The sequence below is a fragment of the Xiphias gladius genome, chromosome 6, assembly GCF_016859285.1.
Source record: "Xiphias gladius isolate SHS-SW01 ecotype Sanya breed wild chromosome 6, ASM1685928v1, whole genome shotgun sequence".
In the NCBI taxonomy this organism is placed as follows: domain Eukaryota; kingdom Metazoa; phylum Chordata; class Actinopteri; order Istiophoriformes; family Xiphiidae; genus Xiphias; species Xiphias gladius.
The window spans coordinates 4,113,882-4,128,454 of record NC_053405.1 but is presented as its reverse complement, the minus strand read 5'-3'; the positions used below and the strand labels follow the sequence as shown (position 1 = coordinate 4,128,454).

The window sequence follows — 14,573 nt, the reverse complement described above, 5'->3', positions numbered from 1 at the left end:
TGACATGATAGGGGAATGTTTGTGTGTGTGTGTGTGTGTGTGTGTGTGTGTGTGTGTGTGTGGTTGTGTGTTTGTGTGTGTGTGTGTGTGTGTGAGCGAGCGAGAGAGAGACAGAGAGAGAGAGGGGGTGTGCCTACTAACAGTAGCAGGATATAAAAGGTCACCCTATCAGAGACATCCCAGGCCTTTACCATGAAGAACTGTGCGCTGTTGTCGCTTTTGTTAGCATTGGGGTGTGTGCACGCCGCACCGGTGGAGCACGATGGCTTGGAGCCGGGGTCATGCGAAGACCCGTCAGCAGTGGCTGCTGCAGAACAGGCTATGAACAAGATCAACCAGGACCGGCACGAAGGCTACATCTTAAGACTGCACCACCTGTCCAACGTGCACATGGCGAAACATGTGAGTCACTCCAGTGAGCACCACGTAAACTCTTGTAATATTCTTGAACGTAGTATTGTTTCCTTACAGAGTAGACCGAGGCTACTTAGGGAGTCTTTTCTTTTCTTTATTTTCTAGCTCAGATCCAGACCTAAAGTGACCAAATCACTGCCCGCATCTCCAGTTTGTTCAGTTCAAATTCAAATAGAATAAAGAATGAATGAGTGAAGTTAAAAAAAAAAAACTCAGTTGGATTATCTGGCTACTTATGTTACATTATGTTCAGTCTTGTTTTGACTCAATCTTATCTGCTGTGACGTCCTGTGTGTTTTTTTTACAAACTAAATCGTTTTTCTACCGTTAACCTGACAAGTAAAAGATTAGGGCCAAAATGATCAAAATAAGATCCCATTGCTTAAAAGGGGGAAGTTTTCGTCAAACATGTGCAAAGTGATTGCAGCTAGCGCTCTTACCAAAAACCCAACTGTGCATTAGTTCCTCCTCTCTTACTGAACACCTGATGCATTTGAGATTAAATCACCAGGATTTTTAAAACCACGATGGGACCATAAAACATAAAAAAAAAAAAAAAAAAGTACGTAAAAGTGAGATTTTTCAGCTTTAGGAAGGACTGTGTAACTCTGAAAAAAAAAAAAACAAAGTAAGAAACTAATTAGCAAAACATTAAAAAAAGGCTGATTAAAGGGATGTGATTAAAGGTGATGTTTAAGAGGGAATTATAGCTCAGGATTCAATCTGCCAGAGCTCATCTGGCAGGTCGTCCCTGAATCTGATTACCTCTGGTTCCACAATAAAAGGCTCAGATGATAAGAGTATGTGAATTATGTTTTAAGTTCAAAAATTCATTATAAGTTAATTATGAGTGGAATTACTAATCAGACATCAGACATTTATGCCAACAATGTAATTAACAATTTGTCAGCTGTGCAGTAGAAGACGGATTCATTTTGACTGTGTGAAAGATCAGGAGATACCAAGGATTATTGGAAGGGTTGTCATGGCAACATCGGTGCCTGACAGTGAAAACTTTCTCGGGGCGTCATTTATCATCAGTCAATTCAAAAATCACACATTTTCCTCCCCAGTGGAAGATCATTCCCTACAGGATGTTAACTCACTGTAATTATTGCTCCATGAATGCATAATGTGTGTGTGTGTGTGTGTGTGTGTGTGTCACAGGGCGAGGTTGGTGTGGTTTACTACCTGACTCTGGATGTTGTGGAGACCAACTGCAGTGTTCTCAGCAGGCATCACTTGCACAACTGTGTTGCTCGTCCCACCGAAGACACACCGGTTAGAAAACTTGTCCACATTCGTTTATCTTTGACAAAGAAAAAACAAGGTTTACCTTGTGAAGTTTTAAGTCTTGCATTTCCTTTTCCTTTTCATTTTCATTTCAGCAGGTCTTTTGAATTTCAGTTGCTTGCATGTCTAACTTACATCAACATGTCATGTTCCTACATGTGCAATTACTGTATTTGTCTTTGCAGGTGTATGGACAGTGCAAAGCCGCCATCTACATTAGCAAGGTGCACAGAGTGGTGCGTCTCTACAAATACGACTGTGAAATCAGACCAGGTAAAAAAATTAAGAAATTCCAGTCATAAAAGAAAATACAAGAACTCCTGATTTCTTTTAAATTCAGGTGAAATAAGTTATCTGAACAAGACATCGAGCATGAAAAATTCTGCCGATGGTTGACAGTTCCACATCTTTTCAGCTCACTTTGACTTGTTTGACTCGTAGTTTGAAAAGAAGAAACTATAACACATATTTCTCTTTCTTTTAAATAAAAGTACAATTTCTAAAAATCAATACTTGGTTAAAGTAGACTGAGATTTTGTGCAGCGCAAAACCATCATGTGATATATGCACATTCAAAGCCCCCTTTCTCTCTGCTAAGTTCCTGCAGCCAGGGTGTCTGAGGTTTGTCCTGACTGTCCCTCTCTGATCGCCTTGGACAACGCTGAGGTTCAGAAGACCGTGTCTCACTCTCTGGCGAAGTTTAATGAGGAGAGCAATCTGGCCAATCATTTCGCTCTGCTCCACGTCACCCGTGCTACCTTAGGGGTACGTTTTCCACATCCCAGCAAGAAAACAGATATCACGTAACATACTGTATCCTCCCATCTTATGTATTGTGAACACATGGGCCATGCAGAGAATACGGTGGCTGATACAAAACAGGTTATGTTGAAGCGGAGAATGAATGATCCCGAGGCTGGTATCTCGGCGCTTTTTCCTAACACCAACAAAACTATTTAAAGTCTCGGGGAGTTGATAGACCGTGGATAAATGGAATAATATAATTAACGTTGTGTCTGTGGGACCAACATTGAAGAACTTGTCGCAGGAGTTGGCGAGCAAAAGCAATGCAACAGACCCTCGCCGCACCGACGACGTAGAGTTGTGTTAAATCCAATTAGGTAATCCCCCCCGAAATGTTTTGCGTACGAAGAAATTCCCGTACATCCTGTAGTCAGCTTGCATTTTTGTCAGTTATGGATTCAAATTGGACAAGTTTCCACCATAAAATTAGCATCAAATCCTCCACTGATCCTCCTCCAACTCTCAGACCGCTCCTGCAGAACAATCCACCTCTGTGCGTTTCATCCAATTCTTACTATGTTAACAACAGTGAGATTCTGTCATGTGTGCATGCAGTGGTTTGCGCCTCCACCTCCTGCTCTTCCATTGGTCAGGAGATCTCTAACTCACTTACTTGCCACTTGACCAACGCCCTACCACAGATATTGTATCCTAATGTTGCTATGCCTCTTCCTCTTTCTCGTGCATCCAGATGGGCATATCGGCGATTTACAATGTAGAGTACACCATCCAGGAGACCACCTGCACCAAGAGCACAAAGACAGCGACTGATAAGTGCCCCCCCATGGACTGCGAGTTCGCTGTGAGTCATGACAAGTTGTTATTTCACTGTATTTTTTTTTTTTTTCGCATTCTAATCTTGATCAAATGGATCATTTTAACAACCAGGATTTGTTTTGTAAGTTGAAAAAAGACATAGCAATCCTTCATTTTAATTCATGCTTTGGTCAGTCAGTTAAACATTCGGTCTCTTTTATTGTCCCCATGTCTCTATTATTATGTGCTCAGTTCAGCTGTGTTTGGCTTGTTTTCTCATTGAACCTTTTGAGAGAAATAATAAACTTGAAGACCATTTTTTTGTGGATTTTAGTTTTAAATTTTTGAATTCAGGACTAATCTGACATTTAGTTTGTTTAACTATTGCATTCTAGTAAATCCACAGGAATAACCATTCCTCCTCTCTCTCTCTCCTCTCTTATTTGTCTTTTCTTTGTCTCTCCTCAGCACAAGGGCTTTTGCAAGGCAGCCCATTTCCATACTCCCGCTAATGATGAAGAGATCAGTGTAGATTGTGAGATCTATGAGCCTGAGGTAAGACACACTAAGACAACTCTGTCACACTGATTTACTTATTACTTATGCTGTAGAAACAGTGACCAAACCTACAAAACTAAGATCCCAGTTGTAATAAACAGGAATTCTCCTTCAGAACTTGCTCTAAAAGACTTGAGACTTAACTACGACTTGCCTCAAAAGACCTAAAGCGTCTCTGCATATTTATGTAGTTAATGTTATGTCTTTATGGCTTATAGCCATGAATGTAGTAGAGGTTACACACATCTTAAATCCCACCAGTTAAGCCAAATTATCTACCATGCATCACCAATTTTACCTAAACGTGTTCTCCAGGCCGCCGAGAGAGAGAAGAAACTGCACCTGGAGGGCGGAGAAACTGACCACAGCCACAATGACACGCACACACATAGCCACGACAGTGACCACGCACATGCGGCCGACGCTACACACGCGCACGACCACACGCACGACCACACCAAGAGCCACACTCACGAGGAGGACACCCACGCGCACGCTAACCACAGCGACAACCACCACCACACTCACGACCACGAACCAGGTAGCGCACACAGGCATGCTCACGATCACTCCCACGACCACGGGCACGGCCATGATCACGTGCACGCTCATCACGCCAAAGCACACAACCACAGCGGCGACTCACCCGACCACCACCATGACTACAAGCACGCCGATGGCGTTCACTCCCACGACCACGATCACGAGCACGCTCTGGACCACGACCACAAGCACGCTCACCTGCACGAGCACGAGCACCACCACCATCACCACGCCCACGACCACGAGACCGCGGCCCACGACCACCCAAAGGGCTCCGTGAGGATCCTGCCCGCCTTGGACCAGCCCGTGACCCTGCCTTCCTTCCCTGATGTCCCCGCCGCCGGGCCCGAGCATGGAGTCGTCCTGCCCCTCAAGCCCGATCCCCAAATCCCCGGAGAGACAGAACCCACCATCGAGTCCTTCCCCACCTCAGTCTCAGCCCACTGCACCCACCACGGGGCAGACACCACCCTGGTGGAGAAACTCTTCAATGAGGATCCCTTGTTCAAGCCAGCTGCATAAGGTGGCCCATGGAGTTCAGTTAGAAACTGAATGAATCTTAGTAAAGACAGTTAAACTCCATTTAGCTTTTGACACGCCTGCATTTGACAGATGATAGGCAATGTAACACATCTTGACTGCTTCCCTGGGTCATTCTTGGGCAAAATGGCGGTTTATCACAAGCACGTAACATGTAAACTTTCCTCTCTCTCTCTCTACACTTCCGCCCACTAATAAACACTACATTCACAACATCGACCTGTTTTTTCTTTTCATTTTCTCTGTTGCTGGGAAACTGGTCATAAATGATTGAATAATAATGACAAAAACTGACCACAGCATGTCCATATTCACAAGGAGGAACCATCTTCCACAGTGTAGACCTTCAGATTGTCACAGTCACTGTTCAATTGAGCCAGCAAACATTTTCTATATGTTTGTATGTTTCTATGCTTTTGCTGCACAAAATAATAAAGAATACCACCAGTACTCATCCAGTGTTTTTGTAGTGACCAAGACCAAGGTATTCAATTTTGTCTTGTTTCAATACACTTGTCCCCAACCCCCACGACCGACTCTCCCCGTGTTTCCTTTCACCGATCTCACTACTATTACAAACAACACGCCATGAAAATCTTCTTTAAGAAGCTTGTGGTTACGTGAAAAGCAGCAGATGGATTTTCTGACCAATGCATTACTATTAGAGAAGTGGCTGTTTTATGAGTTCGCTGACACGACACCAAAATAAAATGACTCAAAATATGTGTTTCTAACAGGCCTTCTCCTGATCATATCCATTTACGTGTTCCTACAGTACATAATGTAGGCAATGTATTTGAAAGAGCTAACAGTAAGCTTTCTTTTTTTAATTATATTTCAACAGATTCAGAGTTTCCATCTGAATCTGCATTGCTGCCAGTCTCAACGTTCTCATCACCCTCTTTATCTGTGACCTTTCTTGTGTCTCTGTTTACAAGAGAGAGAAGGGAACCGAGGCACAAACTCAATCAGAACGTGAAGAACTAGAAAAAGCACTGACAGTAGGTTGCAAAGGCCACGGCACAGACCTCCACAGGCCACACAATCCTCTAAATTTTCTTATTTTAATAATAGAAAGCTTTTAGGAGGCTAAATTAATCCATGTGAATGTGCCATATAAAGCTCAACTGTGGTGAACTTTGCCGTAGCAAGCTGTCTTTGCACTGCCGACCTCCGAGGGGACAAAGATACCAAAATAGAAGAATCTGTCTTAACTTCGCTTTTATTTAATCCCCTCTGTTGGAGTGAAAACGGCTCCGCAAAGGAGAGAAGAGAGAGGACGCAGAACAGCCTTGAGAAAATAGAGAGAAGCTTCAGGAGCTATTGTGGCCGAGCTCGTTAGCTCGCCCGCTGTGGCGGTTCACCACTATCCCCGAGAGCAGGCACTGTCACCGAGCTTTTTGGCCCCCCCCCACCAATTTTGCATTGACGAGCAGATCGTCACTTCGGGTGCGAGTGCCGCATTACACTCACAACCACAGGTGCTGCCATTTGAATGAATCGCGTCGCTGTAGGACCACCTAGGGGTCAAATCGTGTAATAAATAGTATAATATGTTGGAGAATTGCGGCTGTTTATACCGAGCCTGCAAGATTTTGGCAGACCATTATTTGAAAATCGTGTGGAATATTTACCCCCCCCCCTAAAAACAAAAAAACCTTTTTAAGGAGTCACTGTAATATGTTGCAGATTGGCTGCCGTATGGAGACTAGTTTATGCCAAACTACTTTTTGAGATCCTGCCAATAGATAAAAAATAACCTTGGAGGAAATAATGGTTAACTTTTTGTAGCTGTCACACTGCAAACACAACAACAGCAGTATCTAGAGCAGTTCAAACTACTCGCCCACTCTGTGTACATTATCTCTGTGGACATTTGTTTGTAACATCAGCTTTACACACTCAGCAAACAGCTCTTATCTTTGTTCTGTAGCCTTTAAGCGCAGCCCACACGTAGCTCACAGCTGCAATCCTGCTTAGTCAGCAGAAGTAAGAAGGGAGAAGAAGCCTGCTTTTTCACAATAATGACACTTCATTGTTATATTTTTAAAGTTATATTTTACTTATATACTAAGTCATGCATTTTGTTTGTTTTATATTTACATAAAGAGGATGCAGTGGCCAATTGCAATATCTATCAATCCAAATTAGTTGCACTGTATGATGCTGATGCTTTTATTTGATAAACTTAATTCCCCCTGTTCCCCAGTGCACTGTGACCCTTCACTCAGTCTGACCCCAGCCAACGGCCTCCAGAGCAGCAGATAGCAGCTGTTTGCTCATGCTTTCGGAGAGTAGGGAAAGTCCACCGTCAGCCTCATATAAGTCTGTCCAAAACCTGTCTGGAAAGATCAGGAATACAGGTTTTCCAAAGGGAGCTGGGTGAAATTAGGGTTCGTATTTGGCCCAGTGTATGTTTGTGTGTGTTAGAGGATGAGTGTGTACTTGCTGGTCCTGTGTCTGGCTCTGCTGCCGCAGGAGGGAAGAGCCAGGCCAGAGCCTCCGGGCTGCAGTAGCCCTGAGGCAGTGAGAGTGGCAGAAGAGGCCCTGGAGCAGATCAACCAGGACCGAAGAAGCGGATACATCCTGAGCCTCAACAGACTGTACGACGTCTCTCACACTCCTAAGAAGGTGAGGGCAGACCTTTGCATACACACATGCGTGCACAAAAACACGAAGAGGGTTCTGTAAAAAAGCAATATTTGCGGAAAGAGGGCTGAAAGAGTGGCCAGGCCAGCAGCCTGTTTGCAGAGCCTGGAAAACAAAACAAAAAAAAGAAAAGAGGAAGTAGAGCTGAATAAGAATTGGTCATTTAAATGTGAAAAGAAACATTAAAATGCGCACCTGTCTGTTTGTGTGTGTGTGTGCGTGTGTGTGTGTGTGTCCAGGAGAAAGACGGGTCGCTCTACAACCTGACCATTGATGTCATGGAGACCAGATGCCACGTCATCAGCAGGAAACCATGGAAACAATGTGAAGTCAAAAGTATCGGTTCCGTTCCGGTAAGTACCACATGGTGGCGTATCTTCACTCTTCAAGGTCAACACGGCGGGTGCTTTGTTTTTTTTGTGGCCCACAAATGACTTAAGCTCAACCCAAGGCCAAACTAAAACTCAGTCTGCTTTTTGAATATGATTTTATACTGATGCCAAAATGATGCTTTGTTTAACGTTAGCACATGTTACTTGTATTAGATCATTTTCACGAGTCAGAAGCTCCAGTCACTGCGCGATCACTTTCCGGCCTCGTCGGCCCGGTTGGCCGCTTTGGTTATATGTGCATGTGCCTACGCCTATAACTGTGTGTTTGTGTTCTTCAGGTGTATGGAGAGTGTGAGGTATCGGCCCACGTCGACACTCAAGTCAAACTTCAAAACTACTCCTGCGTAACTCGCAAAGGTAGACCAATGGAGTTGCTTCCATCCGTTTGATGACACAGACACACTTTTACAAAGTTCTGGTGACAGAAAGTGATGTAAATCTATTTTCCTGGCATTTTACCTTTTTTGATTTTGCTTACATAGACTAAGATCTTTCTCTATATTTGCACAGTCCCAAAAAAGATACCTCCATAAGGGGAAGTAAACATGTCAGGTGCAGTTGGAAATCGAGGCAGTTTTATTTTTTAAACATTTTTTCGAGCAATTTGGCTAAATGAAGGAGACCACGTGTGGATAAAGCGAGATGTCAGAGGGAGGAGCTGAAGCGAGCCGAAAGGGTTCACACTGCTGGGTGGACGTTAGGGAAGGAAGTACCTGTCACTGTGCCTGCGTTAAATCCTCAACACTGACTTTGACTCAGCTACTTCCCATTTGCCTTCACCCTGTTTAGTTCCTTCTGCGGAAGTGGTGGGTGTCTGTCCGGATTGTCCCACATCAGTTAATTTGAACGAGCCCATCGTGACGAAGACGGCCAGACTGTCCCTGCAGAAGTTCAATGACCAGAGCCACCTGGCCAACTACTTTGCTCTGGAGAACATTACAGCAGCCAGGGCACAGGTTAGAAAAAAAAAATAATTAAACGAAATGATTAAGCAATTCGACTAACCAATGAGAGCCACAAAGAAGGTGAATCAAGAAACAGGGAAGCGGTAGCAGGGATGAGGAGAGGTGAGAGGGCAAAGAGTTTGGTTCTTGAGACCAGGTAAATTCAACTGGTCTTGAGTCCTGCACCTTCATTATTCTGTGCTATTCAAAGGATTGGCCGATTAAATGTGGCACAGGTGGCTTTTTGTGTTAAATGTGTAGCGCTTTTATCAGACTAAGCCTGCACTGAGAAAGTGCAGGTTTAGAAATCTTGACCCAATCACATCTCAAACTAGCCTTTCAAACCGAAGCATTGTTGTAATTCTCAATTTGTCGAGTAGTTCACAGGCGTTCAGTTTGCTTCCGCTTGCGACGTGTGTACGTGTGTATTTACCATGTCTTTCTGTTCTTTGTCAGTGGATCTTTGGTATGTCTTATTTTGTGGACTTCACCATCGTGGAGACAGTGTGTGCAAAGAACACCAAGGCCAGCGAACGGGGCAGCTGCCCACCTATGGACTCTCAGTCTGCCGTGAGTAACATACACACAGATGTGTTAGGAGCGTTTCAATACGCAGTTTACCGCACTTACTCAGCACAAGTTCTTCAGAAGAGGGCTGTCTACAGTTTAAAGCTAAAGATGTGGCAATCACCAAAATGGCTGATTGCTGCGTGTGAAATTGCCCTGAGATGCAATTTGGTTGTGAGATGCTTGTTTTTTTTTTGTTTGTTTTAAAAAGCTGAACTAATGGAAGACAGCTGTAAGACTTCATTCAGCTTGTGTTTCCACTGGTGTGTAAATTCACACAGGAACTTAAGGCCTCAAAAGCTAATTTATTGCTTTTAAACTTCTTTTTGTGTCCTGTCTTCATCGCTGAATCTTTTCTGGCTCCCAACAAGATGCCGACCAGTCGTAAATGGTTAACTATCCCTGATTTCTTTTTCTCTCAGCATAGAGGCTACTGCAGTGGTTCACACGTGAGCCGGTACTTCCCGTTTGAAACTGCAATCCCTGTCGGAAGGGACACATTTCTGAGTGTTCAAGCGAAGTGTGAGATCTACAACCCTCAGGTACCTAGTTCACCTGCAGTGATGCCCCGCACAACAGGACTTAACATGTCTGACTTTATTTTAAGAGTTACTCAAAGACTGCGTGTAAAGTGAAAAGAGTTGCCTGTGGTGATGAACAGGCAGAGATACCACCCAATTCCGCAGCTCTACCCTGCTGGTGTTATGGTCCACGTATGGTTCATTCTCCCCGCCCTCATCAACATGTTCCTTTAGAGTTTCTTGAGATCAGCGGAAGCCAGAAAAGTCGGCCACACTGTCTCCGTCTCTTTCCCCTTCTTCCTCTGTAGGCTGCCGCTGCGGAGGAGCAGGCCCGTGCGCACGCTGGGCATCAGCACCACAACCACACAGGCCCGCAGCCCCAGGAGCAGGAGCAGGTGAGCTCAGTCGCGCCCGGCCTCCCCGTCTCCGAGCCGTGCGGCTGCCTGGGGACCGTGGTGGATCTGCCTGCCTCTCCCAGGCCTGCCCCAGCAGCCAGCTCTTGCCCCGGCCCGCGGAGGCACAACCTGCACATAAGAAGTCTCAACCTCTGACCGGCTGGACGTCTTTCTTTACATGCAACTGTAACCTGGAAGTGAAATGTGAGAGGGTAGTAAAACCCCTCTACATCAGTAGTAACGCCGGTGGTTTTGTTTTTCTGAGTCCTAACAGAAAAGTAGTGTATATCTAACCTTCAGGCCTCATGTTTTATGGAATTACAAAGGATCTCGTTGCTGTATATGAGACAGTTTCCGAAATTTGAGCACCATTCATTTAAAATTAAGAATTTTCATATTGGTTTGCAGATGTTTCAGTTATAAACGTGAGTCGTACTAATGTTGATCACCATTAAATATTGTTACAGTAAAATGAGCCTGGCAAACATCTTCTTTGTTTAGTGAGTGACTGTTTCACGGACCCCTCCTGTGGTCAGATGTGGACGCTGTCACCTTTGGGGGGCTGGTATCTATTTTTGGTGCCAGAGCGGCACAGCTGGAGTTGTTCCTGCAGATCAGGGTGGCTCAGGCAGGGTGAGAAATTCGGCTTTAAAAAAAAAATCACATCATCTCACTGAGGCTCATCCCGACACTAAATCCCAGCTTGGCACCCTTCTACCACCCAGTGTAACTTGACCTGACACCGCCGATGAAATCGACTGTTTAAACGGAGTTTGTTGTTACATGTATATTTTCTGCTATTCGGAAGGTTTAAACGGTGCCACGTGCCCCCCCCCCCCCCCCGGCACTACGCGCCGCTCGTCATCAGCTGTCCCCCTTCCTCCGTCGCCGGTCCCGAGGACAGCTCGCCGTGATCGTATAGTGGTTAGTACTCTGCGTTGTGGCCGCAGCAACCCCGGTTCGAATCCGGGTCACGGCAGTTTGGGGTTTTTTTTTTGGGGTGGATCACCGCGGCGGCCGCACGACGTCGGACAGAAACTGTCGCAAGCGTGACAATAAGTATTTATGTTGGTGCATAATGAAAGAGGCTGTTCTGCAATAAAACTAAAATTCTACATGTGGGACTTGCATGAGGGTTTCGCTACTTTTAGTTAAGAAAATGGCTGAAATGAGGCCTACACAGTGTTGCATCCGAAGCACAGTCCGGAGGCTGCAGATGATTCAAAGTAAGAGGCAAAGTCAGTATGAAGAGGCGCGTCGCGGTGGCACAACACAAACAGCAACTGATCAGTGAAAAAAGAAAAAAGAAAAAACAGTGGACCGAGGAAAAGTTTGACAACAGCCGTGGAACACAGCCTCGGAGGGGTTAAAAAGTGGCACCGAAGATTATTTATGACGGGACTCGCGTTCAGAGACCGTCTCAATCTGAGGTCAACCCCTACAGGCTTCAGTGAAGGCGGTTTCGGGTTGTGTAACAGTGTAGTTCGCTTGACAAGGACGCGGGGCGCAGTGAAGTGTAAAAACACTGGTGATGGTTCCAGTTTTCCAAGATGGGGGACGCCTGCGTGCAAAATGCGTGGGGTCCGTTAAGGGCAGGATGAATTTAAAAAAAACAAACGTGGCCCACCGAGGAACATCTACTGCAGATGTCAAACAAAGGGATGTTGGTCTTGAAGTTACAGCAACTCAAAAAAGGAAACCTGGACTGTGTCTTTAGAGACTTTAAGAGCACAGAAAGTAAAAAAAAAACCCAAAAAAGCCTTTGACAAAGCATGGCCGGCACAGGGTTTTGATCCGAAGCCGCCGAGCTAGCTCTCTCACTTAAAACTCATACAATCCCAACTTGTTCATCGTTGCTCGCAGATGAATGAATACACAGCAGAAGAAAACACAGAGGTTGGCATCGCCTCTGACCGCACCCGTAAAGGCTTCTCTTCCTGGTCACTACACCCGTCGGCCACAACATTAAAGCCAGCTACCGCTTTTCATTTTCTGCGGCCGATCGGTGTTTATCGGGCTGGGAGTTCGTCACACCTCTCGCCTTTGATGGGTTTTTTACTGCGGAGTGTTAGGCACCGGACGGGGTCAAGAGGCCCCCACCGCAGAAGGTGGTCTCGCGGGCCCCTTAAGGCCGGAGCCCAGACCCTGCTTGGCAGACCGCGAGAGAGTGTGAAGCAGTTCCCGAGAATAACAAGAGTCATAGGACCTCAGTTGCTTGGCAGCCAGGAGGTCTGTTTTACAAATGAGTAAATGAAATTGGACGCAGACAGCGTTCCCTGGAGACTGAGTCCCTTTTCTGTCACGCAACACAGAGCCAGGAAGAGAAATAGAAATGTGATTAGTCACAGACAGCGGAAGAAGAGACGTAGCTATTTTCAGCTGTTTCTGATAGGCCAATAAATATTTGGTTGCTTTTAAATCATGATATGGCAGGTGATTCAAGAGATAAGTCCCTGTGTGAAATATATATCATCAGTTCTACTGATGTTTTCTGTGCAATAAAATGAATGTATGATATGAAATATTCAAATTGTAAAAAATTACAAGACATACCAGTCGATAAAGATTATAATAATAGTAATATAGTAATAATAGTGATAATGTGTGGAGGTTTCCCTCATCGCTAAATGCTGTCCGAGGAAACCGGACTGCCTCTTTACTCACTTCTGTCAAACAATCTAACTAATCACACCAGGATACAACTACGAGATCTAATTGTGCAGATACATATTTTTATAAATGGTTTCTTTCTTTTTCTTATGTGAATTTTGTTTGCAAAAATCCACATAACTACATTCTTTTGGTCAGAGAAGTTGATGGAGACGTACATTGAGTTCATAATGTGTCCACATGGTGTCACCCTTACTGTTGTTTTCACTTCACTGACTCCACAACCGAAGCTCATTCAGATGTACAGCATGTTCAATAAGATCACGTTGGAGTTTCTCTTCAGTTTGTGTGTCCTCGTGTTCTTTTTATTGCAAAATATGCACTTGGTGCTGCCAGAAATGCGAGACGTAATGTTTCAGTCCCCCTCGTTAAGTTAATGAAGGCTGAGTCACAACTACGCCGTATCATCGTGGAAACAGATGCAAACATACTAGGGCAAGAAAAGTTTAGATTTTACTTTCTTCTGAGGCACAATAAGTGAAGAAAGCAGACGTCTGAGAGTGAAATACGAGGTTTGCTACGCTAGATTTTCAAAAAGCTGTCGTCATACATTGTGTTCAGTTCCTGATATATTTTCTACACGTTCGGTAGTCTGATTCAATGTTATGAAACTTGGAGTTGGGTCCATCGAGGGGTCTCAAGAAAAAAAAAAATAGGGGTCATGATACATTTCTTTCAGACAAAATATTGTATTTTTTAGATTTTTCGCAATTTTTTTAAACTTCTCTTGAGAAATACTGGATACTTTCACGGCTTGAGGCTTGTAAAAAATGTTCAAATGAAATCACTGGAGTAGGAAAGTTACTCTTTGATTAAAGTGCGAACAACTCATGTCCACACTAAGGCCAAAAAAAGGTTGGATTGCTGTAAAAATCCATTTCAAACCAGTACTTTTTCCTCTTGCCCGTGAAGGCTGTGACGTTCACGTCCCCGTCAGGATGAATTGTTATAACCCTGGCGATGCCCCGGTTTTCCATCAAGCATTCTAATCACGTCGAAATTTCAACCACATACCTGCAAAACTGATGCCATTCGCATCAGCCGCGGCCGTTCTCTGCGTTTAGTCCTGATCTGCAAACGCTAGCGTGCCAACATTTTATCTTTTCGCTCTACAGTCCAAACTTTTCGTCATAAACAAAGCGTCGAAGCGGTTTCAATGAGCACTGCAATGAGATGAGTGTTGTAGGCGCCGGATGCTTTGAGACTTCTAAGAAGCTATTACTGAGCCTTCTGGAGTCATTGTGAGCCTAACTTCAGCGAACATCTCTATGAAGGGATCCACTCTTCCAAGGCTTTTTTCAGGAAGGAAAAAAGCCATCTAAACACTCACTTTTAATTAGATTAACAAATGGAAGTATTCAAATGAATACTTAACATGTTCCCCTTTGGACTGTACCCTCAGCTGTGCATTGGGTGCCTCAACAAACACAACAAGGAGTGGTTCAACTGCGCTCCAAGCACACACTTAATTAACGCTGGGTGGTATAAACCTTGTATGTACTCTACAAATCATTGTTTGTGTATCAG

At 44.6% G+C, this 14,573-nt stretch overlaps 2 protein-coding genes and 1 non-coding gene across 3 annotated transcripts; all 3 read left to right on the top strand.

The window, feature by feature from the left end:
* The first annotated feature begins 174 nt into the window (after positions 1 to 174).
* On the top strand, positions 175 to 5,607 carry fetub (fetuin B). Its single transcript, XM_040127857.1, has 7 exons — positions 175 to 402; positions 1,582 to 1,695; positions 1,893 to 1,980; positions 2,306 to 2,472; positions 3,203 to 3,313; positions 3,736 to 3,822; positions 4,141 to 5,607. The coding sequence occupies exons 1-7, from the start codon at positions 193 to 195 to the stop codon at positions 4,888 to 4,890; spliced, it is 1,527 nt and encodes a 508-aa protein (XP_039983791.1). The 5' UTR covers positions 175 to 192; the 3' UTR covers positions 4,891 to 5,607.
* A 1,550-nt stretch (positions 5,608 to 7,157) lies between these two features.
* si:ch211-284e20.8 (uncharacterized protein LOC563738 homolog) lies at positions 7,158 to 11,209 on the top strand. Its single transcript, XM_040129833.1, has 7 exons — positions 7,158 to 7,539; positions 7,797 to 7,910; positions 8,228 to 8,306; positions 8,739 to 8,905; positions 9,350 to 9,463; positions 9,883 to 10,002; positions 10,290 to 11,209. Exons 1-7 carry the CDS (start codon positions 7,342 to 7,344, stop codon positions 10,530 to 10,532), a joined length of 1,035 nt encoding a protein of 344 aa, XP_039985767.1. The 5' UTR covers positions 7,158 to 7,341; the 3' UTR covers positions 10,533 to 11,209.
* A 74-nt stretch (positions 11,210 to 11,283) lies between these two features.
* trnah-gug lies at positions 11,284 to 11,355 on the top strand. Its single transcript has one exon. It is a non-coding gene; the product is annotated as a tRNA-His (tRNA).
* The last annotated feature ends 3,218 nt before the right edge of the window (positions 11,356 to 14,573 follow it).

Excerpts from the sequence above, each read along its gene's own strand:
- fetub (XM_040127857.1), top strand. The coding sequence starts at position 193 with ATGAAGAACTGTGCGCTGTTGTCGCTTTTGTTAGCATTGGGGTGTGTG. Across the intron at positions 1,696-1,892 it reads GTCCCACCGAAGACACACCG|GTGTATGGACAGTGCAAAGC; the intron begins GTTAGAAAACTT and ends TTGTCTTTGCAG. Across the intron at positions 1,981-2,305 it reads CGACTGTGAAATCAGACCAG|TTCCTGCAGCCAGGGTGTCT; the intron begins GTAAAAAAATTA and ends CTCTCTGCTAAG.
- si:ch211-284e20.8 (XM_040129833.1), top strand. The coding sequence starts at position 7,342 with ATGAGTGTGTACTTGCTGGTCCTGTGTCTGGCTCTGCTGCCGCAGGAG. Across the intron at positions 7,540-7,796 it reads TCTCTCACACTCCTAAGAAG|GAGAAAGACGGGTCGCTCTA; the intron begins GTGAGGGCAGAC and ends GTGTGTGTCCAG. Across the intron at positions 8,906-9,349 it reads TTACAGCAGCCAGGGCACAG|TGGATCTTTGGTATGTCTTA; the intron begins GTTAGAAAAAAA and ends GTTCTTTGTCAG.